A 26,648-nucleotide genomic window follows, 5' to 3' on the forward strand; every position below is an offset into this window, starting at 1 on the left:
GGTTTCGATGATGAAACATGAGCAGTTTTCTTCATGAATCTGCCTTAATGTATAGTGAGGGTGTACATGTTTACAAGGCTTTCACAATTTGACCTGTTGTCCCAAATGACCTTTGACCTCCACAAAAATCAATAGGCTTCTTTTTTCTCAATGTTATACACCTTCATACCAAGTATGAGATCTGCCCAAGCTTCCAATATTGAGATATCATGTTTACTTTGTTTTCATAATTTGACCTCTGCCGACCCCAAATGACCTTTGACCTCCACCAAAAACTTCAGGCTTCTATAAATCAATGTGGTACTTGTACACACTATATATGAGGTTGACCCAAGCTTCCCTTCTTGAGATACCGTGTTTACAAGGTTTTTACACTTTGACCCCTGGTGACCCCAAACGACCTTTGACCTCCGGCAAAAACAATAAGTTTATTTTACACAATGTGGTACTCCTACACACCAAATATGAGTTCTGCCCATGATTCTCTTCTTGAGATATCATGTTTACAAGGTTTCACAATTTGACCTCTGGTGACCCAAATGACCTTTGGCCTCCACCAAAAGCAACAGGCTTCTATAAATCAATGTGGTTCTTCTACACAAAAATATGAGGTCTGCCCAAGCTTCCCTTCTTGAGATATCGTGTTTACAAGCTGAGCATCACAAACACACTCACTTACACATACGCCATCATGAATGCAAAGGTTACGATTATAATCGAAACCAAAAATGGCAAAATGTCTTTTGTTTGAAATATGTCATCATGGTCTGCCACCCTAGAAAAGCGTTGGGCCCCCCAGGAAACAGAAATCTAGTTATGCCCCTTTATTGGAATCAATTGTATACTCACAGAAAGATTATTACAAATACTGCATATTCATATTTAATATCATTATATATTTCATTTTTTTTATAATTCCAAGAGTAATAAAATTGAAACAAAGATGAAAGGAAAACAACAATAACAGATAGAAAAGAAATAGAAAAAAAAAAGAATGAGTTGTTATAATATGACGATATACATAAGCACATGAAAGTGAAGCGTGTAAAACACATACATAATAATAACACACATCAGAATATGGAAGTTCTCATAGAAAAAGTTGACTTGGTTAATAACCCACAATTGTAGCAAAATTTTATCACATACTTCCATTCATTGAGCTAAACTAAAGCACCATATACCCAATCTTCCAACTGGATTTTTGTCCAAAAAGTTTACTTATAGAAAAAAAATTTGTCGTCTTAGAAATTCAAAACATTATGAAAGTACTTCTGGAATTACTTGGCAATCACAAATATGTTTTAGTGAAGTAATACAGATCCAACTAAGGGCAAAAGGTTCAATATGGCCCTCCTACTAAGTTAAATGCACCTATCAACCTTCCCCCCCCCCCCTCATCCAACCACCATCCCTCCCTCTTGTACAACATGCTCTGTAACCCTACTGTACATGGATTTATAACTAACTGCATGTCATTGGCAATTCTAGAATTAAACTTCTAAAGTAATCCAGTTTTGTGATAAATCTTTTTGACCTGCAATCAAGTTTAACTCAACATGGAATTACATAACTATAGTAAAGGAAAGCAACTGAAAATGCCTGACTAAATGATATGCTGACGTTGCTGATAAGCTCACCCCCTATCCCACGCACCCCCTCCCCCCACATAAAAAATTACCAGCCATTTTGAATTGATTATATCATCATAATAACAATAATAGTATAATAACATGATTCAGTCATATGTAACAATAGTACACTCAAAGAAATGAGAGGAAAAAAAGAAGAAAAAAAAAACATGATTGTTTCAAACAACTCATGAATAAACAACTCATGAATAAACAACTCATGAATAAACAACTCAATATTGATTCAATTTGAGGTGAATATGCATCATGTTATGCATTATTCATGAAAGCTTCACTTTGCACCTTACTATCACAGTTAGGTTTTACTGTATGGATCTAGCCGGTATAAAAGTGGATTAACATGAACAAAAGAGCACACTTCCTTCGCAAATATCCTTCCCAAAGTCTAGAACAATTCCTAGTGAGGTTGTGGATATGTGAGTGCACACTAAATATCATCCATGATTGTCACCATTAGGCATCAGATTATCATCAATGGTTCTCATCACTAGGCATCAGAATATCATCAATGGTTCGCACCACTAGGCATCTGAAGAGGGGCTTCCCTCTTTGACAGACTACCAACCATATCTTAAAGAAGTTTTCTCTCAAATATGTTTCTAATCCTACACTAAATTTGACCTCCCTTCACTAACCCTACCTCCTCCTCTCATGTTTCTCTCCTCCGCATCAAATTTTTCTTCATGTTCAAAATAACAGAAATTCTGTTATGTAATATCATGATTTATATTAAATATAAAATTAACTACACATACAGTTAATTAAACACAATAATTATTGCATATTTCTTATAAAAAACCTGCCATTTGACATTATTGCCACCATGATCTGACTGACAAGCACTTTAAAAAAAAAAACATTAAATACATCTAATTTATTTCCAAGAAGAAAAAAAAGGCATGATCATAATTTCATGTACTGAACATTAAATATATTTTACATTGTAGGTTTTTAAAATTGCAAAATTCTTTGCGAGGGAACTTAAGTTTGGGAAGAGAACTACCTAATTTGTGTAACTGTAGCCAACCTATCACCATTAACAGAGATAATTAAGACAGACAGGATATGTACTGGTCTGATAGTTTATAATGAGATGCATAAATCAAAATTTAAAGTCAATATCTTGACATTATTTGTTAATCTTATTTTTTGTTTATTCTTTGGCAACAATCTATGTTAAAAACTAAACAAAAGACAAGGCAGATGAAAGTCCTTTCAGAGGTCTTTTTTTTTTTCCAAATCCAATGCCACCAAAAAAAAAAAAAAAATGTTTAAAATTTCTTTTTAGAATAAAGCTTGCATAGGTGATAATTTGGTCTGCAATTATTTCAAAATTAATAGTCTTTTCTTGCTTGGCTTTGTTGAAGGATGGACGAAAGGCGTTAACAATGCCAAAATGTTTTCACTGAGGAAGATCTAATTTTACGATGCTATGTGTGATCATCAAAATTGGTACACTTTTACTCAGTCGGTACAGCAAAACTGAATTTGGAAAGAAAATGGAATTTTTTTGTGACCTCAATATGCACGACTCCCACCAGAAAAGCAAGTATAAAATATTTTGGGATATTACATGCCGAGTGCTTAAAAAAACAAATGCCAAACCTCCTCATATTTTCCAGATAACATGTAGGCCTAGCTAGCCTAACATATTAATAGATGACACTCATAAAATATCAGTAATAATAGTTTTTGTCATTAAATCCAACATTACACCTGGACCATGCAGAGCATTAACATTTTTGTTGGCTATTAAACACAACCTCTAGCATTTGTATGCCACAGAGAATGAGACAAATTTATCCCAAAAATGATATCAAGGAAACATCATCATGATTTCTGTAAATGAAGAAAGTTGAAAAGTCAAAGTGGAAGAACCTTAAGTCCAGGGTTACAAAATATGCAACTCAAATGTAATATGGAAATATGGAATGGATAGTTCACTTTGTGATAACTCTGTTTAACCTCAGCATCTTAAGTCCCATTAAAAGCCAAAGACTAACAAGGGTGAAATGCAAATGCAAAAATCAAAAACTTAAAAAAAAATGTTGATGAGCTTGTGAAACTCCATGAGAGTCTATATGATATCTTTAACATGAAAAATAAGGAAGAAATTCATGTAATATGACGATAAAATCAAATCTTTCAATACTGAGAATTGTTCATTATACATGAAATAAATATTTGTATATCAAACTTAGATTGCAGAAATAAGACTCACCAAAACTATCAATGATCACATTTCAAAATATTACACTTTTTACTCTTATTTGATAATTATTTTTTAAAGTTTTAAATTCCATTAATACCAAAAATTTATATTGTATGATTTCAGTTCTTCCTGCATTTGGAGAGCTTGGATTACATTTTTTTGCGGTGAAACATGGAGGAATCCTCCTTATATGTTACTTTTGTAGCAAATTAAGAGATGTGTATTAAATATGTGAGATGTTGTTACTTTGTTACAGCTTTCCATATAACGTTTGTCGAGACATGGTAGAGCCAGAGTGCAGTTGTCGTGTGGGGACAGGATAGTGCAGAACGTAGTTCATTTATTTCGGAAGAGACCATCTAAGCTGAGTGATAGACCGTATAACTTGGCCATCACTACAGTATCTTATTACAATACCTTAAATTTCTAGCTCAGAATATCTCCAGGGGAATTCTTTTATATAGGTCAGAATAACCATGAGAAAAAAAAAACAGCCTTGGTTCCTTTATCTGTAATTGAATTACCTGTAATTAAATCTACCATACTATTTTAAAACTTTGGGTGGTATTTTTGCAGGAAATTTTTAAATGTTCTTCATAAAATTGCAAGGGACATTAAAAACTTCTTAACTTTGTCAAAAGTTTCCATAAATTTGTAATACATAACCCATGATTGTATTTCTCAAATGTTGAGATTTCATATCAAAAAATAGAAAAGGAATAGAAATTTTGGATATGCTTATACTCATCCATTTCTTGAAATGAGTTTTTGATGGTTTTTTATGAGTTTTTAATAGTTGTACACTTCACATCATGGTGCTAGTTACTTTCACTTGGCAGCATTTATTGTTATTATAAAATTAGTATCCACTTTAAGTTTTACAACACTTTCCTGGGATCTCATGGCAAGCTCTGCTTCAAACACTAACGAACCGTGTTCTTTTTCAACTGTTGTAGTGAGGTCTTTTGATACTCAATTATACCTATGCACAAGTGGTTGTTCATTTGTGGCAAATGTTCATGATAAATGCTTCAAATGTCTAATTGAAATCTTAGGCCCCACCAAGTCAGGTATGATGAAGAAGGGGGTGGGAGTGGGGCAGGGAGGAGGGGATTAGAGGCAATACAACCCTGGGCCTGGGTACAGTTATAGAGCTTGGAGAAATATTGGATGAAGAATAATGTATTCTCATTTCTATAATATTCTATAGGCACTGTGTCCAAGGTAGGATGCTGTAATGGCTGCAGCTATGCTGCAGCCAGGATGTGAAGGACACCATCTGTTGTCCTCTGCAGTTTCACAGAACTGGGACTATATTTCTGCAGAGATAAATCATGTTAGATATTGATTGCTTAAGCTGACCATGAGTTTGCAGCTGCTGCAGCTGTTCTATTTGACAGAGTTCCTATGGCGATTGTAAGACTTCAAAAGGTCGTCTGGTAGTCCAGTCCGCAGGGCCTGATCGGGCTCTTGGTTCACCCGGGCAAGTCCCTGCACCCTTGAATAATCAAACCTCGACCAATTGCTTTCACGAAAACACAATGGTTTCAGGTAAATGTTTCTTGAAGCTAACTCTGTTAATGATTCTGAAAAATACATCTGGTGGTCACTCTTTGCAATGTCAGCGGTCAAGTGGTACACCGTGTCATTTGCATCGAAATATCATGTCAGTAGTAGATGAGGGCGCTATTGTGGTGAGGAGGAGACATAGTGTAATAGTAAAAAAAGAATATAAAATGAGAATTTCTCTTCCCACACCTCTAGTGGAAATTCTAGCACATTGTCACCCCCGAAAGCTTGTTGAAGAAAAAATGAAAAATGAAATTAACATTAACGAGGGTACACGGAAGATAAAAGACTTTAAACAAATTTTGAAATACAAAATTCAGCAATTTTAAGTTTACATTGTCCTTGTGAGTTTGAGCAGAATAATTAACACCCACGGTGATGATTATTTCCTTCTAAAAACTGGCAGTAATAACAGCTTTGTGATGAGTCGCATCTTTCTCTGTGGCGTTACAGAAACAAAAACAAACAGGACGTAGAGTTCCTATTGTTATTGCCAAATGACTTTGCAGTTTTCTTTCTGCCTTAGCTTTTGTAAAATTGAGTTTTTAACAAAACATCACATCAAAGGTATCTTTTCCTTATACTTCAAAAGTTTTCCTATATGTTGAGGAAGAGAGTAATTGAAGATACAAAAAACCAAGCCTTTGTTGCATTCTAAGTGGATGGACAGGAAGAAATTAACAGTATGAAAATCCTACGGTAAAATCTCTGAACCCGATTATTATACTGTTAATTTCTGTCTCCGGCCACTTAGAATGCACGAAATATTATTTTCCAATCTGGAACTGTACTTTTCAATTCGTAACATAATTTTTAAAATGTTTGTCCTTGAAATACAGGTGTGTGCATCTTCCTTGATACAGTTGTTGTTTTTATATTCTTATCGATACGAGGATTATTTGAAGTTGTGCCAGACCCTGATTCCTGCGTTAAGCATCACGAAGAAAGTAGTTGTGATACCCTGTGATCTTTTTGTCTGTTGTCTTTTTGAAGATTTCTTGTAACCAGATGTTATAAAATCGCCTCAAAAGTGACCCTGTAGTGAAGAGGCACATGTGTAAGGCTCACTCACGTCCTTTAATTAAGTGCTTCTTTTTTTTCTGAAAGTGAAAATACTAGTTTTTTCCTTTTGAGTAAATTTCCTCATTTATAAAATCATAACGTCATATACATGGAACTGCAGAAGCTTTGGAATTAGTAACGACCTCGTAAGATGCATATACATGAGGGCTATAAAAGTCATTTAGCGAAACCAAAAGGCTGGGAGTGCAAAGATTTCAAGGAGAGAGAGAGAGCTACCAGTTCTTAGGATAGCCTTATTGTATTATAAATACTGTATTTAATAAACAAAAATTAGTTTTTCGTAAGAGGAAAGAACGCTTTTGAAACAGAACCGGATCTGAGCCTGTGACATCCGAGCTGTCAAGTCTTGTAATATTCCACAGCTCAGCTTGGAATCCATCAGTTGGTTGGAATCCAGCCCAGCTTCGAATCCATCAGTTGGTGGGAATCCCTACAGGTTTCCCTGTCAGTTTTCTATTTTTAACTTACTAGAATTTAAAAGACATAGTTTTGAAATTAACTTTTAAAGTTATTTTGCAGCTCATGACTAAGTGGATTCAGAGATGCCCACCGAGTCTCCTTTGTGACTAGGCCAGGACCCGTTTTTTTTTTGGGTTCCATTCTACGTAACCCCAAGCATAGAATGGTAAATCCTCACCGGGCTGGACCTTCCAGGTCTTCCAACAGAATCTCTTAAGTTCCAAGAGACGAAGTGAAAGACCAAGTTTCATTTCTTTGATATCCAACTATCCCAGATGACTTTCTTTTTTTGTGCTTGTCACAAATAACTTCAATCGCTAGCACCGTATTCTTCGATAAATGTATTTATTTGCTTTAGAAGCTGCTTGTTCCTCTCCTCGGCGGATTGGCGACCCTTTTCCTTTTGAGAGAAGATCATAAATAGAGACAAGTTACATAATTTACTATTGACTTGACAACAGAACAAAAGAAATTAACAATACTGACTGACAATATAACATTGCGTGTTATTTAGACGAAGAAGCAATAATAATAATAATGCACAGTTCTTATAAGGAGCAAATATACACTAAAGTCTCTATGCGCTCTACAACTTATCCCTGGTCATTAGTAACTTGTCACACCTACACACCAAAGTGTGCGCAATTCAATCAATCTCTCCTGGGGCACCATAGTGCACCACAACCATGTGTCCCCGGGGGGACATCCCATAGGGTGCAGCAACAAACCGGCGCACGCAACTTTATTTACAAGTTACCTTGCAAGTCCCCAATGATCTGGCCAGGGCTCGAACCTGTAATCCTTAGATCACAAGTCCACTGCCTTAACCACTTGACTACAATGCCCTCAGCAATACAGAGATAAGTTACATAAGGTAAGATAAGATACAAGTGCAGATTTATTGTAAAATGAATATTCATACCACTTACTTCATTACTTAATTTTATCTCCAGACTGTTACATTTCATCTCCATGCTCCTCAGTTTCTGTTGGTATTCTTTCCTTTGAGTCTCAATTTCCACTTTGAGTGCCTTAACTTGCTCCTCCAGTAAGACCAATCCCGTGTTCTCTTCGTGATTGGACAGTCGCTTGTGCTCCGGGGTACCCTCTGTCAAGTCGATCCCCATGGGAGGCGGGACCACCGATTTGGTGATGCCCTCCCCGTTATACCGCATTGTCACCAAAGGGTTGACAAAGGACAGTCTCGACTCGGGACGATCTTGACTGTCTGACCTTTGACCCTCACTACCTCTTCTATAATACACAACTGAGTCGTGAGCATTGCTGGTTCCACTAGCGATGCTCTCCTGATCTGAGTCTACCGATCTATCAAGCGGTAAATGAACATCGGAACTGACACTCCGTCTACACATGGTGGCCTCGACCATCTTATGAAGGGAGTCTAAATCCTCCGCGGAGCTTAATTGCATGAGTTGCTGCTCCCAGGGGTCACCCTTGTCCTGCTGCTGCTTCTCGTCACCTTCCTGGAAACTATCCGCCCTCAGGTTGTTCGTCTGTATAAACTTTAAGAGATCTATGTCTGTGACATTGTTAGGCTTAGACTGTTTGTTCACACCTTTGCTCCTCGGGGGAGGGACAGGCTTCGGTACGTTCCCTTCCGATTCGGAGAACTTGATTGAATTATTACCGGGAAACATGTCGGTGTGGTTGGCTATGAGGAGGTTCATGAGCCTCTGACTCATCGTGGTCGTCTCCATCATCCGGTTCGGTTCGTCCGAATCCGCCTTGTAAATGTTCGGCCCAAAGACGGTCGATAAGTTCATGGTGCTCATTCGATTCTCCTTCTCGTCCTTCTGTAGTTCGTGAAGGAATTCGCAGAGATATTTCAAGAGAAAGTGATTCGGTCTCGGGAGCAAGGCGAGTTCGCGGATGAGTTGTGCTTTTCCTTCCTCTTCGTTCCTCTTTAGGAGATTAATAGCGTTGTAAAAGTTGTCGTAATGGTCGAAAGGAATCACCGGTTCCGGCAGTTGCCGCAGGTAAAGCTTAAACAGAGACGCGACCGTGTGGACGTCCGGTCGGATTTCATCGAGGTCTGGCTTCTGACCGAGATCGAAGCGTTCTTGTAATTCTTTCACCAAAGTTGACCTTCCTGGCAGTCTATTGGGAATTGAAATAAAGAGGGGAGAAAAAAAGATGAAATAAGGACAAGTAAAATCTACAAAGATACCTGCGATGAACAGCTTATCTTCTTGCACGCCCTCTTCTCCCCTGTCCCCACCCCCTCCCCCTAAAGAAAGAAGAAATGCAATCGAAAACTACAAGGTGTCATCTTTAGTGGTTCTATGATATCATATATTGACACACTTTGTAACACATTAAAATGACTTTTAAGCCTCTAAATCTCCCAAATGGAGAAATATATTCCTTTATATATTAAAGGTGGTTGTTCTTCATCAAAGCAATGTCCATGGAAATAATCTGAATATAGCGGTGCAATGTGCAAGCAGTTGTCATACATCATATGCCTATAGTCGAGTCAGTCCCACTGAACATCAAACTCCAACTGAACATCAAACTCCAACCTAATGAAATCTACCCGAAATTCTATGACTCAAGAAAAGCAAAAGATAACTTATGAGTTCGGTGCTGAACAATGCAAAGCACTTTGAACACTTTAAAGAACTGATTAGCAAAGATACTGAGCTATCCGTACCAGAGAATACGAAGATAGATATGCCAATTATACATGAAAATGATATAAGGAAGTTTTTCAGACTGGTAAAAAAGGGAGTATCCTCAGGCTATGACATAATCCCATGGTGGGTTTTTAAGTATTGTTCAAATGAACTGTCAAGTATTTTTACTGAATTATTTAATAAAAGTATTGATCAGAGTATAATTCCCTCCTTATGAAAGCACACAATAACTGCACCCATTACCCAAGGTTTTCTAACCCCACTTTTGTATATAATTACAGATGGATTGATCTAGCTAGTATTGGATTTAATTGCATGCAAAAGGCATTGTTACCATTTATTACCATAGCTAATGACCTGCATGGAGTTAATTGCCAGTTCGCGTATAGAAAGGGAGTATCATGTACCGATGCTATTTGAACACTTGTTAATGATATAGTCACAGGTTTAAATTATTAAAGATACCGCAGTGTCCAAAGTTTTATTTCTCGACTTTTCAAGTGCTTTTAACACTGTTTTACCGTAATTATTTAATACATGATCTTTTGACGTTTGTCATTGAACCATGGTTAACTCATAGGCTTGCCAACTTTCTACAAGGGTGGTCCAGACAAATTAGAATAGAGAAAGGTCTTTCAGATAATTCAGATATTAAAATTGGTGTTCCACAGTGGAAGTCCGCTGTCAGCAATATTTTGAAGCTTTCACACGAGAGATATCTTAGTAGCTATAAATCGTTTTATCTAATATTACTGGTGTGTGTGATCAGAAGAATCTTATTTTCAATCCCAAAAAATCAAAAGGAAATGGTTTTTGGGAACAAAAACATCAAGCATGAAGGTCTCATTAATTAAAGTAAGAAAACCTAGTAATTGACGATTCGACGGTTGAATGTGTGTCTGAAACTATATACCTCGGTGTTCGCATTGATGACAAACTAACATTCACCAGTCATATTTATAACATATTGCAAAGAGCTTACTACATTGTGTCTACATTATTATATCATGTCCTGTTTTTCAAGTTAGAGGTGAGGAAACAAATATTTGTTACATCGATTCCGCCTCTTTTAGTATACGCTGTCTCTGGTACCATTACTTATTAACTTGTGATAAACAAAGAATGAGAGTTTTCTTAAAGTATTGTGCTAAGATTTTTAAGTTGGATTGTAAGAGCATTACTGATAAGGTTAATGGTGCAGCTAAAAGTGAATTTATTAGAATCACCAGGTATATTCACAAGGATAGTAAAAACTCTCTTAATAAAGAACTCAACTCTCTTTGACTACAAACTAACTATAATTTACGAAATCGTGCAATAAAACCAAAATATAGGTTTTAAATTTTCAAAAATTCATATTTATACAGGGCATCTATTTTGATTCAAAATGGAATTTTAAATGATTTAATGTATCCTTTTCGATCTAATGTATCCTTTTTCATTATCATTCCCAGTTTAATTTAAATTTTCAAAACTGTTGATTGTGTTACTTATCTTTTAATTGTCTTTAATCACTTTCCTTTTTATTGTAATTTTTAAGTTTTTATACTCTCCTATTTATAAATTGTATTTTATGCTATTTATACTGGAATATTGGAAACTGAAACTGAAGGGGGGGGGGGTGTAGCAAATTTTACCATTTAAAGGGGCTGTTATGCTTGAACCTCACCAGGGTCATAGCTGGAATTCTTTTTCATTGCCCATATGCTTTTTTAGGAGGGATGGGCAGGGCAGTCAGGACCTATTTTCTATAAAAAAAAAATCTGCCAATTTATGTTTTGTGTGGGAAGGGGGGGGGGGCAGAAAAATATTAGTAGGCATAGGTTACCCTCCTCATAGCTACACCACTGAAACTCACCTCAAGCTGACAGCAAGAATACAAAGTGTACCCTTAATTTGCTGTACTGGTGTTATAAAAGTTGTTCAATACCTTGAGAAAGTATCTTTTCACAAAAATGTCTAGTATGTATATATATAAAATCTCTCTATCATATAGAGTTCAGCTAAATCTGATGTGGATGATAATTGCTAAAAGGGATACAAATGTTTTTGGAGCTAGAGAGATCCGAGTTTCTACGCAAGGGATGAATCAAAATGAGAGAAGTGCGATAAATGTTGTAAGTATTAAAATTATTCAAAATGAAGGTTGGGGTAGGAGCCCAGTGTTGCAGAATTGTGGTAAGGTCTTTAAAAACCACACAAAAGTCTTTGAATTATCTCTGGCACTTTCACAAGTATTAGGTGTTGATAAGGAAGTCCTTCAAGAAAAAAGTGTGAACGCATTATATCTGTGTATTGGTGTTGTACCAGGAAGTTTCCATAACAACTCCCTGGTTGTACTATTATGACGAGGAGTTCAACAATGCTATGCTGGGTTTAATACGGTAAAAGCCATTCTAGTCATTCTTGGTCCTATTCGGTTTTTGAAACACAGAAATCATTCTGAAGAAATGCGAACACATTGTACCTATACTTATTTTGTAATTTTACTTTTAATTATTCTTTTAATTAAGGGAAAGATTGCCAGAATAGAAAAGAAAATAGGGGGCTAGGTTGAGGTACCTGAATATACCCTCCTCCTTCATTCCATGTTTCGTAATATATGACACGCATTGCTCGACAATCAAGGGGATTTTTCTGGTAGTGTCGGTGCTCTCGTGTGTGATAGTGTCTGATAAACTTTGTCCAAAGATTCCTGAAAAGGAAATGAAACAGAGAAAGAGTTGAACTACACCAAGCAGCATTCAAATAATAACCAAAGGAGAGAACAGCAGAAAATTAAGTTAGGTTTGATTAGATGAATATTAAACATTTTATTTGCTGAAAAATTGTGGGTCCTGCTACCTTTTACAAATGTAGCAGATCACAACTCATTGGCCAAAGATTTTTACAAATGGTGTGAGGACAAATTACCAAGTATTAAAACCTTGGAGCTAGAAAAAGATGGCAACTGGCCAAAACCCAACAACATATTGGCACAGAGCTAGGAAGCTATAGCCAAAGAATATAAACGACACTGTGACCCCTTTGGGGCTTTGCATGGATATGTCACCATGGTGATAGAAAGGAGGAGGATGCATTTATTGGAAAGGGCTAGACATGAGGGAGAGATGGGGGCTGGAGAAGGGGAGGGGAGAGGAGAGGTTTAGTATACCCAACTGATAAATTTTTCCCACTAAATAACTGCTAAAGGTTTCAACCTTTACCTAAATTCTCTCCGCGCCAGTAGTCGCATAAATACCATTAAACGTTTCAACACAAGACACTTGGTTTGCATGGCACTAATTAAGATTTTATGCATTTCATATAAGTGTGAATTGTCACAATTCATCTCAATTCATCTCCACATGATATAAAACACAAAGGATTTACTGATCCATTCACTTGTTCTGCACTATGACAAATGCAAATTTAGTGCACCACTTTTAAGAACAGAGTTGGCCTTTTGTATAGTAGCTATTGAGCCTTCTATAGAACAAGCAGAAAAATTACCAGTTCAATTTTCTCATGCTAACTTTGTGGTAAATGACTTTGCTCTTTGCAGGGTGCTTAACCTTCTGTGTACCCAGAAAACCTTGAATGGCAGGAATATTTCTTTACAAAACATTTGCTTCAAAACGGGCTGTTGGGAAGGATGGGGATTATGGGGTGTTTGTAGGCTTTTCATCACACTGTTTTTCAATATTGGTACATCAGAGTATGTGAAATTTGTGATGAGAAATACCCAAAAGATGCGAAATATCAGAGGCCTTTCTAAAACCCCGACTTGAGGTTCTTTTTCCATAGTGTATTTGGTTGATTGGGTGCTGAAAAAGACCCTCTTGATCCATTGGAAGGCTACTCTATTGAAAATGATTTCACAATGAATATTTCTTTCCTTTGTACTGCTTTCTGCCAAAAAACTTAACATTTACATTTCCAGGAATTAACTTATTAATAATTATTACGTCACATTACACATGACCTTTGCAGTCCCTTTTGCAAAGTATATGTTGGCTGCGTTGCTGACAACACTGTTTGGTTGTCAACACCCTATGGAGCCAGTAATTGGAAGGCTGTTTGATTTAAAATGATTTCACATTGAGTATTTCCTTCCTTTGTACTACTTTATGACAAAAAATATTAACACACTATTCCAGGAGTTAAACTTATAAATAATATTCACATCACACATGAGCTTAGAAGGATAGTCAAGGTGTAGTAAAGATGATTTTTGGCTGACGAAAGAACTTATTCTAAACATCCTGTTGCGGTATACATTCGATTCCGATGTACTGTTTTCTGAGATGTTTTGTACCCAAAGTGGCCTTGGAACAAAACCAGTGTGGTGGTGTCACAGAAGCAAATATGACAAATTTCATGTTTTTTTGACCTAAAGAAAGATCTCTACTGCTTTACTGGGAAACGATATGAACAAACCTCAATCGTTGGCCTTTAGTTACCTTAACATCCTCTTAGGATAACCATCGAAACCCTATGCCGATCGAGGTTAAAACAATAAAGTACGCTGTTAAATCTGGCAATGTGCAACTGTGACAGCATACCTGTTAGTTTAATGTTCTCGTAGGCCGCCAAACTGTCACAGTTTCTGTTATTTCTATTATCTCAAAATATGATAAAAAGCAATTGTGTGTAAATTTCACCAGGATACTGAGAACTTGTTCCTCTTTCATTGGATGCAAAATAGATTTTCCCAAAAGCATAAACTGCTGTTCCCTTTCTGAAAACTCCTCTGCTGAAATCAATTCAATTCCATGGCTGCAGGTTGGATTATGCATACTCTTGGCTCACTAAAATGTTCAGAATGGGCAAGTATTAGTTTATTTGATTTTGGGGAAAGTTTTCTAAGCATTCTTTCACACAACCAGGTGTGATCTGGGTGGGATTTGATGAGAGGAGAAATATAGAGAATGCAGAGAATAGTCAAGAATCCGGATCTGAACCATAACTAGCCGCCTATAACATTGTGACAACTCTTTCCAAAATCAAATTATATCTTGGAACCTTTTCAACAAAATTCAAATTTTTTACAAATTTTTAACTCTGTATTAAAACTTAAACTTTATGAAAAGAGCAAATAACATTTGGGAATGGATTCATACTAGTGACTTATACTCTACCAGCTGAGCTATCCATCATCTCTCCCTTGGTGGGGATCCCTTGGGGGCGGGGGTGGGGGTGGGGGATAGGGTAGGGTGCCTAGATCTATCTATCATCTATGTCTCAATAGAGGGTCAGACAAGGCAGAGAGTGTGCCAAAGTTGGAGTTTAGTTTACGGCAGAAATCGTGACATAACACAGATATCCTAAGAACTGATAGACAATGAACTATATGAATTATAAACTCTTAATAGTGGGACACAATTTGTCTGTGCTCGGACTACATTAAATCTATTTCTTTGGAAGAACAAACAAAGTGATGATCGTAACAATTGAGTTGCTCAAAGGCCAGTTTATTGACAGTTTTCAAAATCAAAGATATTTGAAGATTGTGAGCTGATGACCTTTGCTACTTTTATTTTCAAGAGATGTTTATTACACATTTCAAATAATTTTACAATCAAATACAAGTTGGGTTTATACTGTTAGCTGAAAGATGCAAACTATAAGTATCAAGCAAAAGTTACTATTATTGGTAGCAATATAGATCAAACATCATCAGCTTTTCATTTTAAAAGCTGCTGCTTGCATTTCAAAATATTAATTTACCTTGCCCCATCAAGTACTACAAACATAATATATGGTTTGCTGTATAAATGCCATACCTGATAGTTAAAATCTTGGGAAAGTAGGTTCCAAAAAAAAAAAAAAAAAAAAAAACCTGGATCTACCAGACATTCTCAGCAAGTGCTTTCACTTCCATACTGCGCATATATATTTGAAATTTTGGGGCTGAATTAGTGAATATCAGTTTCATTGTTCAAGCTGAATAAAGGCCATTTGTTCCTTTCTGGACTAGAACAAAACTTCACACAGTTCGTTAGCAGAAAACTTCTCCCCTAACTTGAAAACATTCTGGTGCAAAATGAATGACAAACCAGTAAGAGCTTTCAAAGGATAATTATTGGTGTAGTTAACGCTTCTCCTTACCTCCGCCTCGCTTGCCGTACATGACCCTCCTAATCACCTGCAACCAGTCCTCCTGTTCGGTGGTATTGATAGCCCAAAGCAGGAAGGTCTCATGATTGCTGGTTAAAGGACCCTGGCTAGCCGAACCTGAGGACATCAAAGGTCATAAGAAAGGAGTTTAGAGCAAGGAGGAATAAGAAGATCTACAACTAATCATAATAATAACAACCACAATCATAAAAATAATCATAACAACCACAATAATAATAATAATCATAACAACCACAATAATAATAATAATCATAACAACCACAATAATAATAATATTAATAATAACAAGCACAATAATAATAATCATAACAATCAGTGATTTATCAAGCGGACATACCGACTCTGCAGAGCAATCAAGGCAAAAAGAAATACAACCAATATACAGAAACACAGATACAAAGAAATTGAAATTGTGTCATCAAATGCCATTAAATAAGTTTTTAGTTTCTTCTTAGTTGTACTGAAAATTGAGGCCAGCCAGATGTCAAGGAATAATTTATTCTAATACCTGTAGCAGCAACAACGAAAAATCTTCCCCCACCCCCCCTCCCCCAGCAACCACGAAAAATCTTCCTCCAACCCCCTTCTCTTCCCCAGCAACAATGAAAAATCTTCTGCCCACTCCCTCCCCCCAGCAACAACGAAAAATCTGCCTCCCACCCCCTCCCAAGGTTCAAGGTTTATTGTCTTCTTTGAAAAAAGGAACATCACATTATTGAAATGATACATATGGGTTTGTTAAGTTATTAAGGCCTAAACTAACAAAATTTTGATGTGCACAACACTCCACATGATAGTTTGCACTGTATATTTAATGAGTTTCCCTGATTTATCAAAAACTTCACATGTGTATATCTTGGAAACAAAAATAGCTTTTCGGAATACTTCAACAGAATTTGCATGAGATTATCACACACAGCAAAATGCACTGAATATGAGGCAAATTGGCTAGGTGTCTATATATAGTATTTTAAGCCCAACCAATAGAGGAGTATTTTCGAATTTCATACCTCAAATCTAGTGATTGCAAACAACTGTGGGTAATAAATTAAGTACTACTTTACAAATGAGTCGTTATGTGATAAATGGAGAGAGATCATTTGCTTAATTAACATGGGAGTGTACACTGACAGATTGCCCCAAAACAGCTCAAATCTATTTTTAAAGTAGGCCATAATATGTGATTACACACCATAGAATCAGATGGTAACCATAGAATTTTGTTTCCTGACCACCAAATTCAAAGCCCGTTAAAATTAGGAATGCAAAAGCAGTCCTGACTGATTTATAACTAATTATATTAAATGAAAACTATGGTTGTATTTTATTCAGGAAATACAAGAGCTGACTTGTGTAATGTTCCAGGACTGACTAATAATCATTTATTCAAAGGATTGGTTCAGGTGTTTGACATGTCTATTTTGTATGAAAGAGCACAAAAAGACAAAAAGAACAGTGAAGAAACTACCATGATAGCATGCTCTGTTAAGGAGATATGACACTTTTGAAGATATCAAAATTTCTTTGAAAGCGACTGGTGTAGAAGACTTACTGTGAGGGTGTGACGTAACATCCTCACTTCCTTAACATTTGTGAATATATTTCTTTAAAAATTATTTACATTTTTTAACACATTTGAAAATAATATCATAAAAAATTCTTCAGATGTTTAATCTCAAATACTTCCTTTGACAAATATGAGATCTCCTGACATATCTTTTGGTTGAAAGTCATGAAATCTCACAAAATATTTAGAGAAAAAACAAAGACTTTTCAGGAATGTGAGGATGTGACATCACAGCTAGTCAGATTTCAGCAGTTTCTACACAATCTGATAAAAACTTTACACTTGAATATCTCTTTAACTGAAAAAGATATTTGAACAGTTTTTTTCACCGTTGTGTTTCTTTTATTGTCCTCTTTCATATAACATAAACATGTATGACAACTGAACCAATCCTTGAAATATACATCGATCCAATCAATTCCATTCCTTAGCTATGCCCTGAATGTTACTAATAGGCATATCCAGATCATGTGTTATATAGACATATATCCAAGGTATCCGGGCGAATTTCAAGAAAATTTTTCCCAATACGAAAAACATGTGAGACACTTTGGATGGTAGAATGAGAAGGGGGTCACTGGGGGTCAGTGAGGGTGCACAGTGTTAAAAGATTACCAGGGCATACTAGACACGGTAGAATGCAGTGCTTAGGTTGTGGGGAGACAGGTAAGTGGGGAACGAAATAAATATACATAAGTTGAAGCATGTTACACAGTACGTGTACACTCATTACACACAATTCCTCATTTCAGTTCCTCATTTCAATTACTACAGACTTACAAAACAAAATCGGTGTTTTCTTCTTAAACTGATTTCAAAAGCTTCCCAATCATTTTAAGATAATAGATGGTGATTATAGCTTAATTGAATAGAAGGGTTTTAAAACTCCTTTGTGGCTTTTGAAAGCGAAACAAGCAGTCTTTCATGTTGCATAGACTGTCTGACAATAATAGCCTTTCACATTGAAATGCTGCATTTAGTGTTAAGATAACAAACAGTGAAACTAAATGCCCTCGTTTTTCAATGGCAAGATTTCCCCCAATTTATATTAAAATGTCATCTAGTTCCTTTCTATGATTGACAGCATTTAATACCTTTGGCTACAAATTTATAGCATGCTTTAAAAAAAAAAGTCTTGAAAAGTACTACATTATTGTGAGATTTCAAAATCAAACAGCATTTCAAAATTTACCAAACTCAACTCAAAAATGTTGTCTTACACGCTTTCTATTCTCTTGCGGTAATGTCAGTGAAATGAAAAACTTGACCAGTGCGTGTTAGCTGACCAGAAGTCTCTGGCTACCAGTGTGGTCAGAAACGTCCAGAATTCACTTCCTAATTACTGCTTACAATTTTAAGCAGACTAAAAATTGTTGTAGCAAACATTGTTGACCATAAAAATGGACCAATCTGTACCTTAAAGTTGCATTATGTTTAAATTCCTTTCCTTCAAAAGATACTAACCTAACATTGTTACAGTCACATACAGTCTGCGAACCCCTAACTAATTTAACTAAGAGATCTCTGTGTATGTTTTTTTTTTTTCAATTTACAAACCTTGTTGCAAGGTAATGCCTAATTTCATTGTCACAGAATCTATTTTCCTGAAGTGATAGTAGCAGATTTCATTTTTATGTACTTTACTTTAAAGGTTATTAGTATTGGCCCCTTTTTTTAGCATGCTTTCAAAAGTACAGTTTTCCTAGGAGTTCCAAATTATTTCCTGACTTAGAGGAGTGTTAAAATTATCAATTCAATGTATCAGTGAAGAAAAGGCCTCATGGCAGGGGGGGGGGATGTTCTCTTGCAGGGTCAAAATGCATGTTGAAGTTGGAGCACTAGTGACCATTATATAACTTTCTAGCATATTTCTAGCATATTTGAGATCAATGGTGATGACCTTCACTGTATTACCACTCCTTGAAGAGTGTCTACCATACCGTTACCACCGGATTTTGGCAAATTCAACACAGAATACTACAGCTTTAGTGACCAAGCCATTGTTCAGCCTATTATTCCACTATTGTACTCTGAGAGCATAACAGCACTATTTGAAGTGAGAGAGACTAAGGGGCTTTTCAGCTTATTACCGACAGGATGTACCACATTTGTGCTTATTTCCCGAGTGTGTCAAACCATCACCAGTATCAATCACTATAAGTTTAACTGTTAGTACATATGCAAGCCTAGATGACAGCCCAAGCTTGTACTTCCTGTAGCAGTGGGAGGAAAGATGCTTATCTATCTTTGGGGGAAATATTTGGACTACAGGTGCAGGTGGGCAAATTCTGTGACATTGCCATAGTAAGCACCCTGATCAAGACTGTGTGTGAACTCATTCGTGGGAAAGTTGAGAGGAATGCCCATATCGTATGGGAAAGTGGGAAATGATTATTAAGTTCTGCAATCTTCTACTGACATTCAAAGCATAGGAAAATTAATTTTTAATATTAAGTGTGTAATATGATGGGCTTTTAATGACAGTACATTATATTTGGGTCGGAATATTAGATGGTGGCAGGGAGATGAAGTCACAACAGGTGATTGCAATATTAGTACAGTATAATACAGTGTGCATTGTCTTTGGGCAGGCAAGAGGAATATTTAGCCACACACTTTGGGAATCAGTAGCATGCAGCCCTCATTTTTGAATGGTACCAGTAGTTTACCCACCCCACAGCCCAGCATCCTGACTATCTTAAGCAAAAGCCTTGCATATAGGTACAAACAAGTAGCATTACTGATGATCATATGCAACCAAAGTGTTAATGATGGACCAACAGAACATTAAACATGCCAAGCATAGGATTAAGTATTTAACTTTCCCTGAGTCAAAAGGCAAAAAGAATTAGGCAAAAATCCAAAATGAAAACAAATAAATGAACCAACATAGCATTAAACATTTTCTTGCAATATGATTGTATGTATAATGACATCTCACAGCAAAGATGTAGGGTACCGAACCACTAATCCTTCCCCTCCACTGTCCCCAACCACCCCCCGCCCAGGCGTAGGAGCCTAGTTTGATTTGGAGGGCTGTAACGACTTGCCCGAAAAACATAACCAAAATTTTTTGTGCTCTCCGCGCGTTCAACATGTTAATGTGCATATCATATAGGCATTCATCGGTTATAACATCACATACCAATAACATACAATCATTTTCCGTGTTATTACCCTTCTAGATTGGTTATAATTATTGGGGAAGTCGTTACAACAATCATGATGATAATAATATCAGTTTAACCATTGAAAAACACATTGCAAATTCTTCTTCTTTCAGTAGGTGCCCGAAAAATTCTCAGCATATTGCCCGAATTTTCACCAAAAAAATTGGTTGGGGGGCTGCAGCCCCCCCGGCCCCCCGCCTCCTACGCCTATGCCCCCGCCCAATTCCTGAATTTATACCTGGTTTTACTTCAAAGAGATATTTTCCAGGTTCCTCAGGGTTGAATGGGTGTTTCTCGACCTTGTTCCCTCTCAGCGGAATGTACCCCAGGGGTCTCTGGTCGTCCTCTTTTGCGAAATAGAACATGTAGTCCGCCACAAGGATGAAGAAACGCCGCTGCCAGATTCGGAATGGACCTCCCTGTTTCTTCAGCCATCCTCTGTGGAGGACATCTTCTTTGCTGAAGACAATAGACCTGTCCGTCATCCTGCGATGAGGCACCAGGAAGACTTCCTGGGGAGAACATATAAAATCATCGCATTAAACCACAATCAATTGGTTTGATCATATATGTATGAAAGATGATAATTACTGGCCTCCACTCAAAACATGCACCTTTCCCCATCTACCTTACTACTGAAAACTGGTCAATTATTAGTGTTAGCTCAGTGGTTAACTCCGGTGCCTTTCAATCAAAAGGTCCAGAGTTCGAGTCACTCCAAGATTATGTCTGTCGTCCAGTTACAGAGTTGTGGACAATTGATAATTCATAATCATGGACGTTAAATATGAATCTAAGAGACTGACTTCGGTCAGCTTGTGGCTTTGATAAGCCTATGATGGCTTCTTTGCGAGTTCCTGCTTGCAGGAGGATCTAAAATACATACATACATACTTACCTACCACCTCCTCCAACACCCCCCACCCCTCCCCTCTCCACTCACCCATTTCTTGGTTACTGACCGCATCCGCGATTGAGGTTAACATTGACACAAATTAAGTGTGTCTCATGATAATATCCTGTTTGATGTTAGGTTGTTAAATACTATAAGAAACACTCAAGAAGTAGCCCTTTGCTTTCTAGTTTATTCTTCTTCTTTTCTTTTTTCCACGAATGAGCCAGGACAATGATTTTACAATATTGTGACATATCACACTAGCCTTCTTGCCAAAACTTGAGGAACTGACCATGTATCCTGCAATATACTAATTAAAGGGTGTGAAGACTCTCGCAAAAAGAAACATCTAATGCCGGTAATCTGATCTAGTTTCGAATGACGTGTAACAGAAGTGTTAGACACCACCATCGATCCCAGAAAATACACACACACACAGCTTGCTACCATCGGTAATTAGACACTAGTGTACAGTCAGTAAATACAGCTGCGGTCAATACCCACAGCACAGTGTACAAACAACACAGCGATGGACACCTCAGGTCCAGCTAAAGATAACAAGGTATCACGTTTCATTACTGTACTGTCTGCAGCGACACGAACAAATCGTCACTTGCAAGCAACGAAAAGTTAACTTTTTCAGATGGCCGCATGCGGTTCGGGGCGAGTCTCCAATGCCTTTAAACAAAGCCAACTAAAGCCAAATATTACACTCACAACAGTTTGTGAACATTAGATTAGCTATTCTTTGGAAGATTAAATATTATCCCGGCAGCTGAAAGAACAAACAAAACGCGCAAAAAATGGCAGGAAGTATGCGTCCTAAGTATGCAATTGATCAAATAGCTGTGTGCGGCGGTAGTGTATGAGAGCCGTTCATTATCGATACAGAACGACATGCAGCTGACTCAATATATAAATATTGTTTTAAATAAAAGAATTCATAAACAGAGTTATCAAGTTTCCAAACTTTCAAAGCACTGATGTGTTCTTTCTGTTGATTTTATTTTTGTTTATTCAAACAAAAGACTGTTTACACTGAGCTGTAATGAATTAGCCCCGTAGAATGGTCACGCCTAAGTAAATCTATAAGTAGTTTGGATATTAACAATACAATCCGGAAACTTTAATTTTGCTAGGACCATGTTTATAATGAACTATTTTCTTGGTAATATTGAATAATGATTGATGATCAAATGGGTGCACACCATCAAAGTTATCAGATAATAAATAAAAGGGGGAAAATAACTTCAAAGGGAGCAAAGGCAATGAGAAGGGAAAAAGACCTCTTTGTTTCCAGGAAGGAAAACAAAATTAAGATATGCCGGTATCAACATGTAGCTTTGAGGGCTTTTGTTAGTATGTAATAAACTACAACATGATGTAACAGACTCTAGCAGTTAACTACAGAGGCTCTGTATTAGGATTTGAGATAACACTTTACATGTAAATGAAAAGGAAAGAATTTAGAGCAAACTAAATTAGGTGTTGGGGCATTTAGAAAATTAATGAGGGTGAATGCAGTGAGTATGTAAGTTGTTAGGAGACAGGTAAAGGAGAAAGCAAAATGAGGAAGAAAGTCTCTTGCTTGTCACAAAGTAAACTTCTGTGCATATTCAAAAGCTTAGGATATTGACATCTCTTCCTCCGTTACCTATCCCCTTACAACTACTGAGAGTCTAGAGCACTTGGTATCCTTGGTAACCCGACTCCCACTTAAAACTTATTTATTTGAACCATTAAATGATGTCTGGATATGTTTTAAATGTCGGCAATCAAGTAAAACGAGTGACAGTAATATTACTAGAGACAAAAGTTTTCGTCCCGATCGAACACCAATTGCATTTATTATGTGACCTATACTTTTACTAGTGTAGTTGTAAAGATGCTTTCTTATCACTGCCTGTACTTTGTGAATACTCTACACAATATATATGGCAGACGCCATCCAGTGCCCTAGCTTCGCTGTTCCACAGAGGCGGCCGTCAATCGGTAAGGGATTATTAGCCAAACAAATCTTGAGAAATTTGAGAAAACATCATTGGCTGTATTTAGCATGAAAATCTCTGTAATAGAAATGTTGTTACTGTAGCTCTGCACGGAAGCAACTTGCGGTAGATTGTTATAATGTTTTGAAAAGAAAGAATGATGTTCGTTCACAATGTGTTACAACAACGGAACTTTAGATAGCAACGAAAGTGTAGACATCAACGTGAGTTAAGACATCAACAGTAAGTTTAGATATCAACCGTAAGTTTAGATAGCAATGAAAATTTTAGACATCAACATGAGTTTAGATATTCAACCGGAAGTTTAGAAAATTAACGTGAGTTTAGACATTTAGGCGCGTTTAGTCATCAACGTGACTTTAGACATCAACGTAATTTTAGACATAAACGAACAACATCAACATGTTAAAATAGCAGCAACAACTTTAGTTTAGACAGCAACAAACTTAGTTTTTTAGACAACGAAATAAGGTTGCCCTTTACGCGTTCCATATCTACCATCCAAAGTTTCCTAGTTAGCCATCCCTCCTTACCTTTACTTTTGTGAATAAATTATAGATGCTAATTACCTCCATCATAAATTACACATTTGCTAGAAAACGATGTGTCTTAACTTGAAACATGATATTTGGTGCAAAAAAATGTTTGATTTCTTTGCTCTTTGTATACAGTTGACTACATGTTTTGGAGAAAAGTGATACCCTAGAAATTGCTTGTGACATTTAGGCAAACTTTCATATGTGCTCCTTAAAGTTTACATTTAATTACCTCCTAAAGCAATTTAGCTTGTAAAGTTATGTTCTTAAAATGCAATTAAAAACTTTTATAGCTACAATAAAAAACTTAATCATTATAATTTAAGTTTATAAATTGATACAGAACATTGTTCGGTTTCTATTAATCTCCTGTCATTCATTCATTTATCAAATAATGAAAATTAACAAAATTTGTAAACTTTTCTTACTTTGCTTTCTTATTTGTTCCCCAACAACCAACAACAGAGAGCAGTATCATACCATTTGAAAGAGCAAAGGAATTTTTAACATGAGTAGGAACGATAAAATTCAAACCGGTCATCTCGGGGTTACAGGTTTTGTTCTCACCCAACTTGGGTTATAACGCAGCCTCTAGCTGTTGGTGAGCAATATATAGCCAATTCTTTGTATAGTACAGTATATTCATTCATAGTATAACCTTATGACCATGCATGCAAAGCAAAAAGGTGGATTTTGGGTAGAAATAGTTGCGGCACAAAAGCAGAATTTTCCATTGAGAAATCAATTCATTTTGGGCCATTCAAAAAGTTCAAGAGGGTAGGAAGGACACACAGAGGTATAATACTGTCTACTCTCAACCTCTCTGTCAATGCTTCTGTTTATATCCTTTGAAAGATCCAAGTATTTTCTGTTTTTGGATAGAGAATGGGATTAAAACCGCTGACCTTAGGATACAGGGTTCGCCAACAACTACAGACTGTCAGAGCAAAAAGCCTTAATTATAATCCTTAGGTCACTGGTTTGAAATCCCATTATAAACCCAACATTTCTTTGCCCTTTTCAAAATCCATTTTTTTTTATAATTTCCCAGTGACTAAAAAAATCCTTTCTTGGTTTAACTGCAATTTGACTTTAGCAAGAGTAAATTGTTGAGCTTGGAAACCAAGGTGGATCATTAACAACTGCACAAGTTTATTACTTAACCACAGAAACCAGTTGAACAGTTTTGGTTCAAAGTTCTAATCTACATATACTACTGTATTTACATACTGTTTGTACAGACTTGCATTGCATATCACCCTATTGCAATATATGGCTTTAGGGCAGTGAAGTTATACTTGTAGATTAATTTGATCTTAACCTTAGACACACTTGACAAAGACCATGACAAATGTTTAAGACTGGCGGTAGGGGGAGGGGTGGGGAAGGGGTGGGGATGGAGATGGTCCCAGTGGAGAGGGCTCTATAATATTCACAAATGGTTCAGTGCAATATTTTGTTTAGAGGGAATTGAAAAAGGAAATTTAACTGCTGAATGTTTTATCTTCCAAGCTGGTGCATTCAGCATATATATGTATGTAACTTCTGCCCAAGCCAGACATACAACACATTATGTGTAGGGATCAGATACACAACACATTATGTGTAGGGATCAGATACACAATACATTATGTGTAGGGATCAGATACACAACACATTATGTGTAGGGATCAGATACACAACACATTATGTGTAGGGATCAGATACACAATACATTATGTGTAGGGATCAGATACACAACACATTATGTGTAGGGATCAGATACACAATACATTATGTGTAGGGATCAGATACACAATACATTATGTGTAGGGATCAGATACACAATACATTATGTGTAGGGATCAGATACACAATACATTATGTGTAGGGATCAGATACACAACACATTATGTGTAGGGATCAGATACACAATACATTATGTGTAGGGATCAGATACACAACACATTATGTTTAGGGATCAGATACACAATACATTATGGGTAGGGATCAGATACACAATACATTATGTGTAGGGATCAGATACACAGTACATTATGTGTAGGGATCAGATACAGAACACATTATGTGTAGGGATCAGATACAGAACACATTATGTGTAGGGATCAGATACACAACACATTATGTGTAGGGATCAGATACACAAGACAATATGTGTAGGGATCAGGTACACAACACATCATGTGTAGGGATCAGGTACACAACACATCATGTGCAGGGATCAAGTCCTTTTCCAGATGCACGAAATGGAGATCCTTTAGGAAGGTTAAAATGTGTTATGAAACCTGATATGTAATAATATCTTGAGTATGATATGCAATACAGGGATACAGGTAGACACACAAGATATTATTTTCAACAGATGATGAAAGGATTGGGTGCAAAACCAAAGCCAGGAGATTAGTGTGTATGCAATTAGGCCTTAGTTGAGTATCCATCCACTCTCTCCTCCAGACAAACAAGGCCTCCAGGTACAAGAACTGTGTGGACCTTTAGTTGATATAATATCAGACGACTAACAGACTATTGCCAGGGTTCTTTAATCCAACTCTGTTATATAACAGTGATATACAATACTCAAATTACAGCTACTACACTAAAATGCCGAGCATCAGGGCCAGCAAACTTTCGAACACAAGCATTATGCGTTTATGCCCACCACGTACACTTAGGGGCCGCTACAGATACTCATTTGTGCCTAACTCTATTCATATATTTA

General features: G+C 36.7%; 1 protein-coding gene across 7 annotated transcripts in view; it reads right to left on the bottom strand.

Moving 5' to 3' along the window:
- Positions 1-875: 875 nt before the first annotated feature.
- LOC139968664 (rho GTPase-activating protein 24-like) overlaps positions 876-26,648 on the bottom strand; it is a 54,234-nt gene continuing 28,461 nt past the window's right edge. For 6 of the 7 annotated variants that reach the window (XM_071972929.1, XM_071972927.1, XM_071972924.1 and 3 more), the window contains 5 exons: positions 20,728-21,001; positions 15,723-15,848; positions 12,195-12,327; positions 7,905-9,093; positions 876-7,375 (listed from right to left, as the gene is read on the bottom strand). In XM_071972929.1, the coding sequence (XP_071829030.1) occupies positions 7,286-7,375; positions 7,905-9,093; positions 12,195-12,327; positions 15,723-15,848; positions 20,728-20,974 (1,785 nt within the window). In that variant the 5' untranslated portion in view covers positions 20,975-21,001 and the 3' untranslated portion in view covers positions 876-7,285. Of the gene's footprint in view, positions 7,376-7,904; positions 9,094-12,194; positions 12,328-15,722; positions 15,849-20,727; positions 21,002-21,432; positions 21,870-26,648 lie in introns of those variants that run through there. The other variant, XM_071972928.1, reaches the window with a different exon arrangement.

Source organism: Apostichopus japonicus, chromosome 6, assembly GCF_037975245.1.
Source record: "Apostichopus japonicus isolate 1M-3 chromosome 6, ASM3797524v1, whole genome shotgun sequence".
NCBI classification, from domain to species: Eukaryota; Metazoa; Echinodermata; class Holothuroidea; order Aspidochirotida; family Stichopodidae; genus Apostichopus; species Apostichopus japonicus.